General features: G+C 43.1%; 1 protein-coding gene across 1 annotated transcript; it reads left to right on the forward strand.

Annotated features, from left to right (window-relative positions):
• Positions 1-8,533: 8,533 nt before the first annotated feature.
• LOC131202614 (olfactory receptor 5V1-like) lies at positions 8,534-9,493 on the forward strand. The gene has a single exon (XM_058191717.1). It carries the CDS (start codon positions 8,537-8,539, stop codon positions 9,491-9,493), a length of 957 nt encoding a protein of 318 aa, XP_058047700.1. The 5' UTR covers positions 8,534-8,536.
• The last annotated feature ends 2,750 nt before the right edge of the window (positions 9,494-12,243 follow it).

Below are 12,243 nucleotides of genomic sequence, written 5' to 3' on the forward strand. Positions count from 1 at the left end.
GTATCAAGGAAGAAAATTTCCACCTGTGCAGGTGGGAAAGTGAATTCAACGTAACGAATCCCTCGGGGTATTCTGGAGTCTTGAGGGTCATTAATTGACTGCTGTTTCATTGCAAAGCAAAGATGATGAAATTTCTTGTGTTTGTTATAAATGGATTGCGATGACAAAAAATTGGATTGCACCCTCCGTGGTGTGCTTGTTTGGGAACACAAACTTGTAATGAGGTCCCTTAACTCTCATTTTCATCATTCCAGAAAGACGGACCAATTACGGTAACTAACTCTCTCTCATCAATGCTGGTTATTCCCACCAGCAGCACTTTCTCCTGTGAGCTGGTCCAGGGAGATCAGCCTCCACTCTCAGGCACAGAGCTGAGCCCCAGAGCAGTAAAACTTTTGACTCTGTTTTCAGAGTTGAAAGTTGCACTCTGTTGCAAAGTGAATAACAGCATATCAGTGTTGAAAGGGACCTTGGAGGTCCTCTAGTCCAACCCCCTGCTCAAGCAGGAAACCCTATACCATTTCAGGCAAATGGTTTTCCAATCTCTTCTTAAAAATCTCCAGTGAGGGAGCATCCACAACTTCTGGAGGCAAGTTGTTCCACAGGTTAATTCTTCCCTTTGTTCTACCATAGGTTGAGTCTCTCTTTGGTTAGATTCCATCCATTGCTTCTTGTCCTGCCTTCAGGAGCTTTGGCGAATAGGTTGTAATCTTGTAAGTTGCCCAGTGTTACTGTGTAGTAAAATGGGCAGCTAATAAATTTCCCAAATAGATGGATGGATGGATGGATGGGTGGGTGGGTGGGTGGGTGGATAGATGATGAGATAGATTATCTATCTATCTAATCATCCATTCACCCATCGATCCATCCATCTAGATAGATAGCTAGATGATGAGATAGATAGATAGATAGATAGATAGATAGATAGATAGATAGATAGATAGATATAGATAGATGATAGATAGATAGATAGATAGATGATAGATAGATAGATAGATAATCCCTAACAGGGGCCAGAATGGCTTATCTTTGTTAAGCTGTTAAGACCTGGCTCTTTCCCCATGTATTGGGGTCAGTTGAGAGGTCCATTCTAATAGTTTTTTAATGGATTTTGTATTTATAAACAGGCAGTCCTCACTTTAGAAGGGACACAGTGGCTGAGTGGTTAAGATGCTAGTCTTGTCAAATGAAAAGTTGACAGTTTGAGACCCAGGCACCTCATGGCAGGGTGAGCTCCTGTTCCTTGCTCCAGCTCCTGGCCACCTAGCAGTTTGAAACCATGTAAATGCGAGTAGATAAATAGGTACCACTTCGGTGGGAAGGTAACAGCATTTGACATGTCTTGGCTAATAGTCATGCTGGCCAGATGACCATGAAATTTCTTCACACAATACTTACTCTTTGGCTGTGAATTGGAGATGAGCACTGCCCCTTAAAGCTGGATACAACTGGACAGGAGAAAAGCTTTTCTTTAGTCCTCATTTACTGACTGCAGTAGAGTCCAACAACTCCATCGCTAAGCCAATAACTTAACCATGCCAGACTTATGGTGTTATTATTGGGGTCATTATGTGAATCCCCAGGGTCATTAAGTGCAACATCAAATGACAAAGACTTGCTATTTCCTGTTGGCTTCCCCAGGGTCTTTGCTCGTCAGACACTTGCTGTAAAAGTTGCAAATGATGATCACATGACCATAGGATGCTGTAATGGCTGTCAGTTTGAGGACCAGTCATAAAGGTACTTTTTCAGCAGTCATAACGTGGAATGGTCACTGAAAGAGACCATTAGGAGAGGACTCGGTTGCTTCTCTCCTTGATTGGTTCTCATCTGTTGCTTCTTCTCCAGCCTTCAGGTGCTTTGGAGAACTGGTTGACACCCCCCCAGTCTTCTTTGTGGCAGCCCTTCAAATATTGGAAGACTGCTATCATGTGCCCCCTAGTCCTTCTTTTAGACATACCCAATTCCTGCAACCGTTCTTTATGTAGTTTAGCCTCCAAGCCTTTAATCATCTTTGTTGCTCTTCCCTGCATCCTTTCCAGAGTCTCGACCTCTTTTTTATATTGTGGTGGCCAAAACTGGATGCAGGATTTCAAGTGTGGCCTTAGCAATGCATTACAGATAATCCTTGACCTACGACCACAATTGAGCCCAACATTTCTGTTGTTAAGCAGGACAGTTATTAAGTGAATTTTATCCCATTTTAGAACTTTACTTTCCACAGTTGATAATTGAATCATTACAGTTGTTAAGTTAGTCACCCGGTTGTTAAGTGAATCTGGCTTCCCCCATTGACTTTCAGAAGGTCAGAAGGTCGCAAAAGGGGATCATGTGACCCCGGGACACTGCAACCGTCATAAGTACATGCCAGTTTCCAAGCTTCGAAATTTTGATCGCGTATCCAAGGACATGCTGCGATGGTCGTTAGTGTGAAAAACGGTCAAAAGTCACTTTTTCAGTGCTGTTGTAACTTCACATGGTCACTAAACAAATGGTTGTAAGTTGAAGATTATGTGTATAAAGTGGTACTAACACTTCACTTCATATCAGGGGTCTCCAACCTTGGTCCCTTTAAGACTTGTGGACTTCAGCTCCCAGAGTCCCTCAGCCAGCAAAGCAAAGCTGGCTGAGGAACTCTGGGAGTTGAAGTCCACAAATCTTAAAGGGACCAAGGTTGGAGACCCCTGCTTTATATCATGGCAAACAAAACTGGATGGAAATATTCCAAGTGTGGCCTTACCAAGGCCTTATAAAGTGGTATTAACCCTTCCCTCTGTTAATGCAGCCTAGGATTGTGTTGGCTTTTTTGGCTGCTGCTGCACACAGCTGGCTCCTATTTAAGGGATCGTCCACTAGGACTCTAAAATCCCTCTCATAATTACTGCTATTGAACCAGGTACCACCTATTCCCTACCTGGGCATTTGGTTTTTCTTACCCAAGTGTAAAACCTCACTTTTCAAATGAAAAGAAGGAATTTTCTAGAAAACCTCTTCCTCTCATGCTGAGGTTTCTCCCTCCTTGTTAGCAATGAGTCCCTCAGGGCCAGGCAAGTTGAGCGTTAAATGTCTTCTCTCACAGTGTTCGCAGTGTTCATTATGTTGGGGGTGCAAGAGCCAGGTACTCCGCAGGTAAGACTGGGTCAACAAAGGAGGAGAGTCGACATTCATTAGTGGGAGGGTTTGGTGTTCAAAGGGCTGGAAAAACATGGCCTTGTGGCCTTCTTTTGTGAAGCGAGAGGCTACAATGAGTGATAGTTGCCCAAGACCTGTTGGCTGGTCCATGCCAAAGATCTTGAGCTCTCTGTGCAACCAGGGGAAACTCTGTAGTTGCAAAGAGAAGAGAAATCTGGCTGGAAACAACCAGGTATGCCTGCCCTGGTCCTCATCCTTCTCCATCTGACTATCCAGATTCAAAGCTGCCTCCTAGATCATGAACAGAATCTCCGTCTTTGTTTCTGGATGGGAAGTTTCTCTTCTTGACTGTATTGAGATTTAATTTATCGTCCTCCCATATGATCCATTTCTGTATCCAGTTTTTGTTTCAAGAAAGATGTTCAGTCCTAGAAAGAGCCACAGAGATGATGAGGAGACTGGAGGCTAAAACATATGAAGAATGGTTGCTGGAATTGGGTAGGTCGAGTTTAATGAAAAGAAGGACCAGGGGGTGACAGTATTTTTTTTAATTTTAATTTTTTTAAATTTTTGTTTATTATAGCAGCCTTCCAATATTTGAGGGGCTCCTACAAAGATGAGGGGAGTCAAGCTATTTTGCAAAGCACCTGAAGGCAAAACAAGAACAAATGGATGGAAACTCATCAAGGAGAGAAGCAACTTAGAACTAAGGAAGAATTTCCTGGCAGTGAGAACAATTAGTCAGTGGAACAGCTTGTCTCCAGAAGTTGTGGGTGCTCCATTCCTGGAGGTTTTTAGAAAGAGACTGGGCAGCCATTTGTCTGGAATGGTAAATTGAGCAAGGGAATGGACTAGAAGACCTCCCTGATGATGTTCTATGTTCTACATACTTCGTTCCTTTGATGGTGCAGTGTGGAAGCTGAAATGTAACTTGCACATCTTCATTAAAACTGCCATGACTGTGGTGGTAGTTAAGGGGGCTTGAAGGGCTGGCTCCATCACCTTCCCTTCCCAGTGCAGGAAGTGGGACTTTGGGGGACACAGGAAATAAGCTGTATAACAAACCCTCTTCTTTCTTTTCTGTCAGTCCTGGGTCATTTTGATCAGAATAGAATAGAATAGAATAGAATTTTATTGGCCAAGTGTGATTGGACACACAAGGAATTTGCTTTGGTGCATATGCTCTCAGTGTACATAAAAGAAAAAGAAAAAAAATACCTTCATCCAAGGTACAACATTTACAACACAAATGATGGTCATAGATTGCAATTTAGCCCTTAATGATAGCAACAAAAAGTTACAGTCATACAGTCTTAAGTGGAAAGAGATGGGTGATGAAAACGATGAGAAGATTAATCAGGAAACTGATACAATATTCTTTTTATTTCCTTCTATTTCAAAAATGTCACAAGAAATCCTCTCTCTCTCTCTCTCTCTCTCTCTTTTTGTTATTCTTCCTGTAGCTTTCTTTGCCAACCTCTGATTATTTCAGACTTCCTGGCTCTATTTGTCTGCAATGGTCAGAGAAGTACCAGGAAGACCAGCTAGAGGTTTTCTTTAAGGCATGCTGCTTGGGTGAGTTTGTCTCCTGACAGATTATGGACAGATGTCCTCCATTGCTGCAGTTTCATGCCTCTTTAAAACATTTTTTTGGTTGTGTGGTAGTAGAGGTTGAGTACTGACACAAAGAAGAGGGGAGCCAACCTATTCTCTAAAGCATCTGAAGGCAGGACAAGAAATAATAGGTGGAAGGTCATTAAAGAGAAATTCAAGCTAGAACTAAGGAGAAATTTCCTGATGGTGAGGACAATTAATCAGTGGAATGGCTTCCCTCCAGAAGTTGTGGGGGCTCCATCTCTGGAGGTCTTCAAAAAGACATTGGACAACCATTTGTCTGGGGTGATATACGATCTCCTGCTTGAGCAGGGGGTGATTAGAAGACCTCCAAGGTCCCTTCCAACTCTATGATTCTATGTTCTATATTCTATCATTACCATCACTGCCATATTTCTTTGTCTATTTTAACCAAATGCTCTCTATGCCAGGAGTCTCCAACCTTGCCAACTTTAAGACTTGTGAACTTCAACTCCCAGTGTTCCTCAGCCAGAAGTAGAATTTAGAATAACAGAGTTGGAAGGGACCTTAGAAGTCTTCTAGTCCAACCCCCTGCTTAGGCAGGAAACCCTACCAGACAAATGGTTATTGAATAGCTTCTTAAAAACCTTCAGTGTTGGAGCATTCACAACTTCTGGAGGCAAGTTCTTCCACTGGTTAATTGTTCTCACTGTCAGGAAATTTCTCCTTAGTTCTAAGTTGCTTCTCTCCTTGATGAGTGTCCACCCATTGCTTCTTGTTCTACCCTCAGGTGCTTTGGAGAATAGCTTGACTCCCTCTTCTTTGTGGCAGCCCCTGAGATATTGGAACACTGCTATCATGTCTCCCCTGGTCCTTCTTTTCATTAAACTAGGTATATCCAGTTCCTGCAACCGTTCATCATGTTTTATTCTTGAGTCCCCTGGAGTTAAAGTCCACAGGTCTTAAACTTGCCACGGTTGGAGATCTCTGGTCTATGCTACCTCAAAGTCACTCACTGAATATATACAGTGCATACAGGGAGACCCCCCCCCCTCTTCCGATTGTTCTCATTTCTTTGGAAAAAACCCATCCTTGAGCTGAGATAGTAAAACATGGGAATGATCGCAACAGGTTCTACCTGCTCACAGGCTGAGAGCTCAAGTTGAGTTGCATGTGGACAATGAGAGCCATGGACTTTATGAGTCCATGTTCTTCCTGATCATTTGTGGAGTAGTTGGATGGTTCTCATTGAAGCATCTATGTCGGCTAGTGAGACAGGTGGCATATAAATAAATAAATAAATAAATAAATAAATACTCCCATTTCTTCCCACTGTACTCAAGTCTTACTTCAGATTTTTGTAAGAATTTAAAGCAATCCTAATCACCCCACACTTATTATTATTATTATGTATTTGATTTTTATACCGCCCTTCTCCCGAAGGACTCAGGGCGGTGTACAGGCAAAAATAAAACAGATAATACAATATACAATTTAAAAAGCAGATTAAAAAACTTATTTTAAAATTAGCCTGATAGGTTAAAATATACTAGACTAAAAAACCCCATTTAAAATTAATTAATAAAAATTTAAAATTTAAAATTAATAAAATTCAATTCAAGCCAGCCCCGCGTGAATGAAAAGATGTGTCTTCAGTTTGCGACGGAAAGTCCGAAGGTCAGGTATTTGGCGTAAACCCGGGGGAAGCTCGTTCCAGAGTGTGGGAGCCCCCACAGAGAAGGCCCTTCCCCTGGGGGCCGCCAGCCGACATTGTTTGGCGGACGGCACCCTGAGAAGTCCCTCCCTGTGAGAGCGTACGGGTCGGTGGGAGGCATGTGGTAACAGCAGGCAGTCCCATAAGTACTCAGGCCCTAAGCCATGGAGCGCTTTAAAGGTCATAACCAACACTTTAAAGTGCACTCGAAAGGCCACAGGTAGCCAGTGCAGTCTGCGCAGGAGCGGTGTTACGTGGGAGTTACGCGAAGCTCCGTCTATCACCTGCGCAGCTGCATTCTGGACTAACTGAAGCCTCCAAGTGCACCTCAAGGGGAGCCCCATGTAGAGAGCATTACAATAATACAAGCGAGAGCTAACGAGCGCATGAGTGACTGTGCACAAGGCATCCCGATCAAGAAAGGGGCGCAACTGCCGAACCAGGGAACCAAATATATATTTGACCAGTTCTTGTGAGGTGTAACCAGCCTTATGCCCACCATGCAGCATTCAGACAACCCAGATCGATGTCCTAAAATCCAGATCTTTAACAGCTTTAGTAAGGCTATCACTGCTCATGATACCTAGTTTGGGTAATGAAACATCTGCAAGAAAACAACCAAGCTCAGAGAGCACCAAGGATCTCCTAATTTTAATTCTGAGCTGCAAATATTCTCCTTTATTGGTTATGAGGAACAGCTAAATGGCTCAAGCTTCCTTCCATCAGGGTTTTCATTAAAAAAAAGACCAACTACTGGGCTAGATGTTTGCAATCTGAAGCTAAGATTGGACAATCATTTGCCTGAAATGGTATATAGGGTCTCCTGCCAGACCAGGGGCTTGGAGTAGAAGACCTCCAAAGTCACTTCCAGCTCTTGTTATTCTATTCTATTCTATTCTATTCTATTCTATTCTATTCTATTCTATTCTATTCTATTCTATTCTATTCTATTCTATTCTATTCCAAGATGGACAATGCAAGCCAGATAAACTAGTTAGTTAAGGTTATATTTAATGTTCACAGAGAGAAGGAGGAGGAGGCCAACGACTGTGGGGTCCTTGGTGCTCTCTGAGCTTGGTTGTTGTCTTGCAGACGTTTCATGACTCAAGTAGGAACATCATCAGTGCTAAAAGGGAGTGGGGTTTACAGAGAGGAGGAGGAGGAGCACTGTGGAATCCTTGGTGCTCTCTGAGCTTGCTTGTTTTCCTGCAGACGTCCTGTGACCCAGCTAGCTAACAGCATCAGCGCTAGAAGGGAGTGGGTTCTGCAGAGTGGAGAAGGAGGAGGAGAACGTAAGGCTCTTGGTGCTCTCAGAATATGGTTGCTTTCATTACCCACCTAGGTAAGCCCATATGGAAGTATACAGGGCAAGCTACTTGTATATAAACAGAGAGCAAACCTCATTCTCTTCTAGTAGAATAGAATAGAATAGAATAGAATAGAATAGAATAGAATAGAATAGAATAGAATAGAATAGAATAGAATAGAATTTTTATTGGCCAAGTGTGATTGGACACACAAGGAATTTGTCTTGGTGCATAGGCTCTCAGTGTACATAAAAGAAAAGATACCTTCATCAAGATACAACATTTACAACACAATTGATGGTCAATATATCAATATAAATCATAAGGATTGCCAGCAACAAGTTATAGTCATACAGTCATAAATGGAAAGAGATGGGTGATGGGAACGATGAGAAGATTAATAGTAGTGCAGATTCAGTAAATAGTCTGACAGTGTTGATGGAATTATTTGTTTAGCAGAGTGATGGCCTTCGGGAAAAAACTGTTCTTGTGTCTAGTTGTTCTGGTGTGCAGTGCTCTATAGCGTCGTTTTGAGGGTAGGAGTTGAAACAGTTTATGTCCAGGATGCAAGGGGTCTGTAAATTTTTTCATGGCCCTCTTCTTGATTCGTGCAGTATACAGGTCCTCAATGGAAGGCACGTTGGTAGCAATTGATAGTATTGATAATGTTACCTAGTTGGGTCATGAAACATTTCCAAGAAAACCACCATGTTCAGAGAGCACAAGGACCTCACCCTCTCCAACTTGCAAAGTTCTTAAACACCCTTACCTTTTGTTCTTCCCTGTGCAGATCAACACTGTGGTTCCCATGGAGGCCAGCAATCATACCCAGGTGGCCGAATTCATCTTTCTTGGTTTCTCAGGTGTTCCACGTGGCCAGATCTACCTCTTCGTGGTGTTCCTAGCCATTTACCTGGTGACCCTAATTGGCAATGCCACCATCTTTACCCTGATCCAGGTGGACCCACGTCTTCACAGCCCCATGTACTTTTTCCTCAGCCATTTGTCCTGCTTAGATGTTTGTTACTTATCTGTCACGGTCCCTAAGATCCTGATCAATTTCTCACACCAGAGAAACACCATTTCGTACAACCAGTGCATGGCTCAAATGTTCTTCTTGATGACATTCGCAGGATCCGAATGCGCCCTTTTGGCCATTATGGCTTTTGACCGCTACGCTGCCATTTGTCAGCCGTTGCATTACAATACACTGATGAGCAGCCAGGTGCGTGTTCCTCTGGCTGTTGCTTGTTGGATCTGGGGCTTCCTTGATTCATCCCTCCACACAACCCTGGCCACCAATTTGGACTTCTGTGGGGCCAACCACATCGACCACATCTTCTGTGACGTTCCACCCCTCCTGAAAATCGCCTGCAGCGACACCTACATCAATGAGCTCAGTCTCCACTTGGCCAGCATCTTCATGGGCTTGAGCCCTTTCCTCTTTATTCTCTTTTCTTACATGTATATCATCTCTGCCATCCTGAAAATCCATTCTAATACCGGCAGGAGCAAAGCCTTCTCCACCTGCACTGCCCACTTGGTTGTGGTCACTATCTACTTTGGCATGGCCAATGTGAACTACAATCGTCCCAGTGTGGGCTACTCCTTAGGGGTGGATACCTTAATCTCCACCCTCTATTGTATCCTCACCCCTATGTTGAACCCCTTAATCTACAGCCTCCGTAACAAGGAGGTTAAGGAAGCCCTGCAGAAGCTTCTGAGTGGCCTGAAGACCGATTACACCTCTAACCCTTCAAAATGACTAGTGAATTTGATAGGGCAGCTTCTCTGACTCCTGTCCTTGCCAAGTGGAAAATGCCGAAGCCCAGAGGAACTTCCAGAAAATCTACTCAGTTGGAGCTTTCCCAACTGGTTCTCCAACAACATCAAGAGAGGCCAACTTGTGTTCCATCTTTTGACAAATGAGTTCATGAATTCTCAGAGGTGGTCTTTCCAAAAGACAACTTGACTTTCTGGGGTTTTTCCTTGAAAATGTTTCCTTTCTCATCTCATCCAAGAGATTTCTACACTGCAGTTCTTTAGAATAGAATAGAATAGAATAGAATAGAATAGAATAGAATAGAATAGAATAGAATTTTTATTGGCCAAGTGTGATTGGAGACACAAGGAATTTGTCTTGTGCATATGCTCTCAGTGTACATAAAAGAAAAGATATGTTCATCAAGGTACAACATTTACAACACAATTGATGGTCAATATATCAATATAAATCATAAGGATTGCCAGCAACAAGTTATAGTCATACAGTCATAAGTGGAAAGAGATTGGTGATGGGAACTATGAGACGATTAATAGTAGTGCAGATTCAGTAAATAGTTTGACAGTGTTGAGGGAATTATTTGTTTAGCAGATGATGGCATTTGGGGAAAAACTGTTCTTGTGTCTAGTTGTTCTGGTGTGCAGTGCTCTATAGCGTCGTTTTGAGGGTAGGAGTTGAAACAGTTTATGTTTCAACAGTTTATGAGAGTAGGAGTATGAAACAGTTTAGAACGGAATGAGAAGAGAAAAGTTTTCAAGAAAGCCAAGAAAGTCCACTTGTCTTTTGGAAAGCCACTTTTGGGACAACCATGACACTGGATGATTGAGAATCTCCTAGATGTTGAGTTTAGGAATTTATGTTCAGAAAGAAGCTCAGAGAAAAAATGTTCAGAGCTGAGCCTGGTAAAAAAAAACTAGTTGTGCTGGAATGTAGTCTGGAGCAGGGGTCTCCAACCTTGGTCCCTTTAAGACTTGTGGACTTCAACTCCCAGAGCAAAGCTGGCTGAGGAACTCTGGGAGTTGAAGTCCACAAATCTTAAAGAAGATTGCCTGCGGTGATGTACACAAAAGCCAGATGACCTTACACATAGCCACCATATTTGCAGGAATGACTCCTTTCCTTTTGGTGGTCATCTCCTACTTCTACATCCTTGCATCCATCCTGCGTATCCGTTCTAACTCAGGTAGACAGAAAGCATTTTCCACTTGCTCTTCTCACTTGCTGGTGGTCGTCCTTTATTTTGGGAATGGATTAATAAATTACAACCAGCCCAGTGCTGGCTACTCCCTGGAGACCGACACCCTAATTTCTACCATGTATTGCATTGTCACCCCCATGGTGAACCCCCTGATCTACAGCCTACGCAACAAGGAGGTGAAGGGGGCCCTGAGGAAGGTCCTGGAAAGACACAGGAGAATGTAGGATTCTTCTCGGAAGTTCTAAAGACAACTGTGAAGCCCTTCCTGGAACATCAAGAGACCAAGTCTTGTTTTTCCTGACTATACTCAGGGCAGGAAAGATACATGAAAGACGCTGTCGGGACTGTCATTCTGCCACATCATCTCTGCTTCGCCAAATGCCAGTCTGCCCTATCCAATTTGGGGGGTGAGCGGGAGCTACAGGGTGGTAAAGGGGTGGTTGGGATAAGCGGTTCAAAACTACTCTTCATAGTATCCCATGAGACCCACCGGCCGTTCCAAGGCCATACTATGGATGCAACACCATCTAGCTCCACAGCCAGGGTCTGTTACCACAATAATTTATCCAAATGCCACTGGACAATAAAAGATAACCAAGGGGGAAGCGGGGAAAGGAGAAAAATTAACTGGATGCTTTCAACATGAAAATTCAGATCTGGCTTTGCAATCGCTTGGCTTTACTAAATTGTACTTTTGTTAATAATGGATTCAAGAGTCTTTCTTTCCTAATTGACCAGGTTGGGATGGCTGACAGACGCTATCTGTTGGATGGATGGATTGGTTGGTTGATTGATGTCCTTATATTAGGTGAGCCTGGAGTGCTGGTGGTTTAACAAAATATTGTCATGGAGAAGTTGGGTAATGGTGTGCAACCTCTTTTTTTCCCATGTATGATGGCTAGAACTCTGAAGGAAATATTCATTTGCTATATGTATTTTCCTCACATTGCTAGGTTATTTAGCAAATTTATCTGGAACACTTTGGGGGATTTTCCTATATCCATTCCCCTCCCAATGTTTTGTTTGTAATTTTGTCATTTAAATTGCAGCTTTTATATATTTTTTTGTCTATGGGATTTATTCTTTTCGGAATATAATAAATTAAGAATTGGAAGCTTGGTCTGTTTTCTTTCCAAACATTGGTTATCCAGTGTAGCCATCACATTCACTTGGCCAAAGGCCTGAATTATGGCCCTGTGGACTGTGGGGCAACTACCATGGCTGCGACTTCAGGAACTGGTTGTAAATCCCAACACCATCATCATTTCAAAGGGTCACTGAACTCATCATTTTAACAGGAAGTTAACCTCCCAGACGAGGGAGGGAGACAGTAAGCAGCAATAGCCCTTAGACTTCTATACCGCTTTCCAGCCCTCTCTAAGCAATTTACAGAGTCAGCCCCTTGCCCCTAACAATCTGGGTCCTCATCTGACTGACCTCAGCAGGATGGAAGGCTGACTCAACCTTGAGCCGGTCAGGATCGAACTCCTGGCTGTGGGCAGAGTCAGCCTGCAATGCTGCATTCTAACCACTG

This window comes from Ahaetulla prasina, chromosome 7 (assembly GCF_028640845.1).
Source record: "Ahaetulla prasina isolate Xishuangbanna chromosome 7, ASM2864084v1, whole genome shotgun sequence".
NCBI classification, from domain to species: Eukaryota; Metazoa; Chordata; class Lepidosauria; order Squamata; family Colubridae; genus Ahaetulla; species Ahaetulla prasina.

Coding starts and splice junctions, on each gene's coding strand:
- LOC131202614 (XM_058191717.1), top strand. CDS start 8,537: ATGGAGGCCAGCAATCATACCCAGGTGGCCGAATTCATCTTTCTTGGT.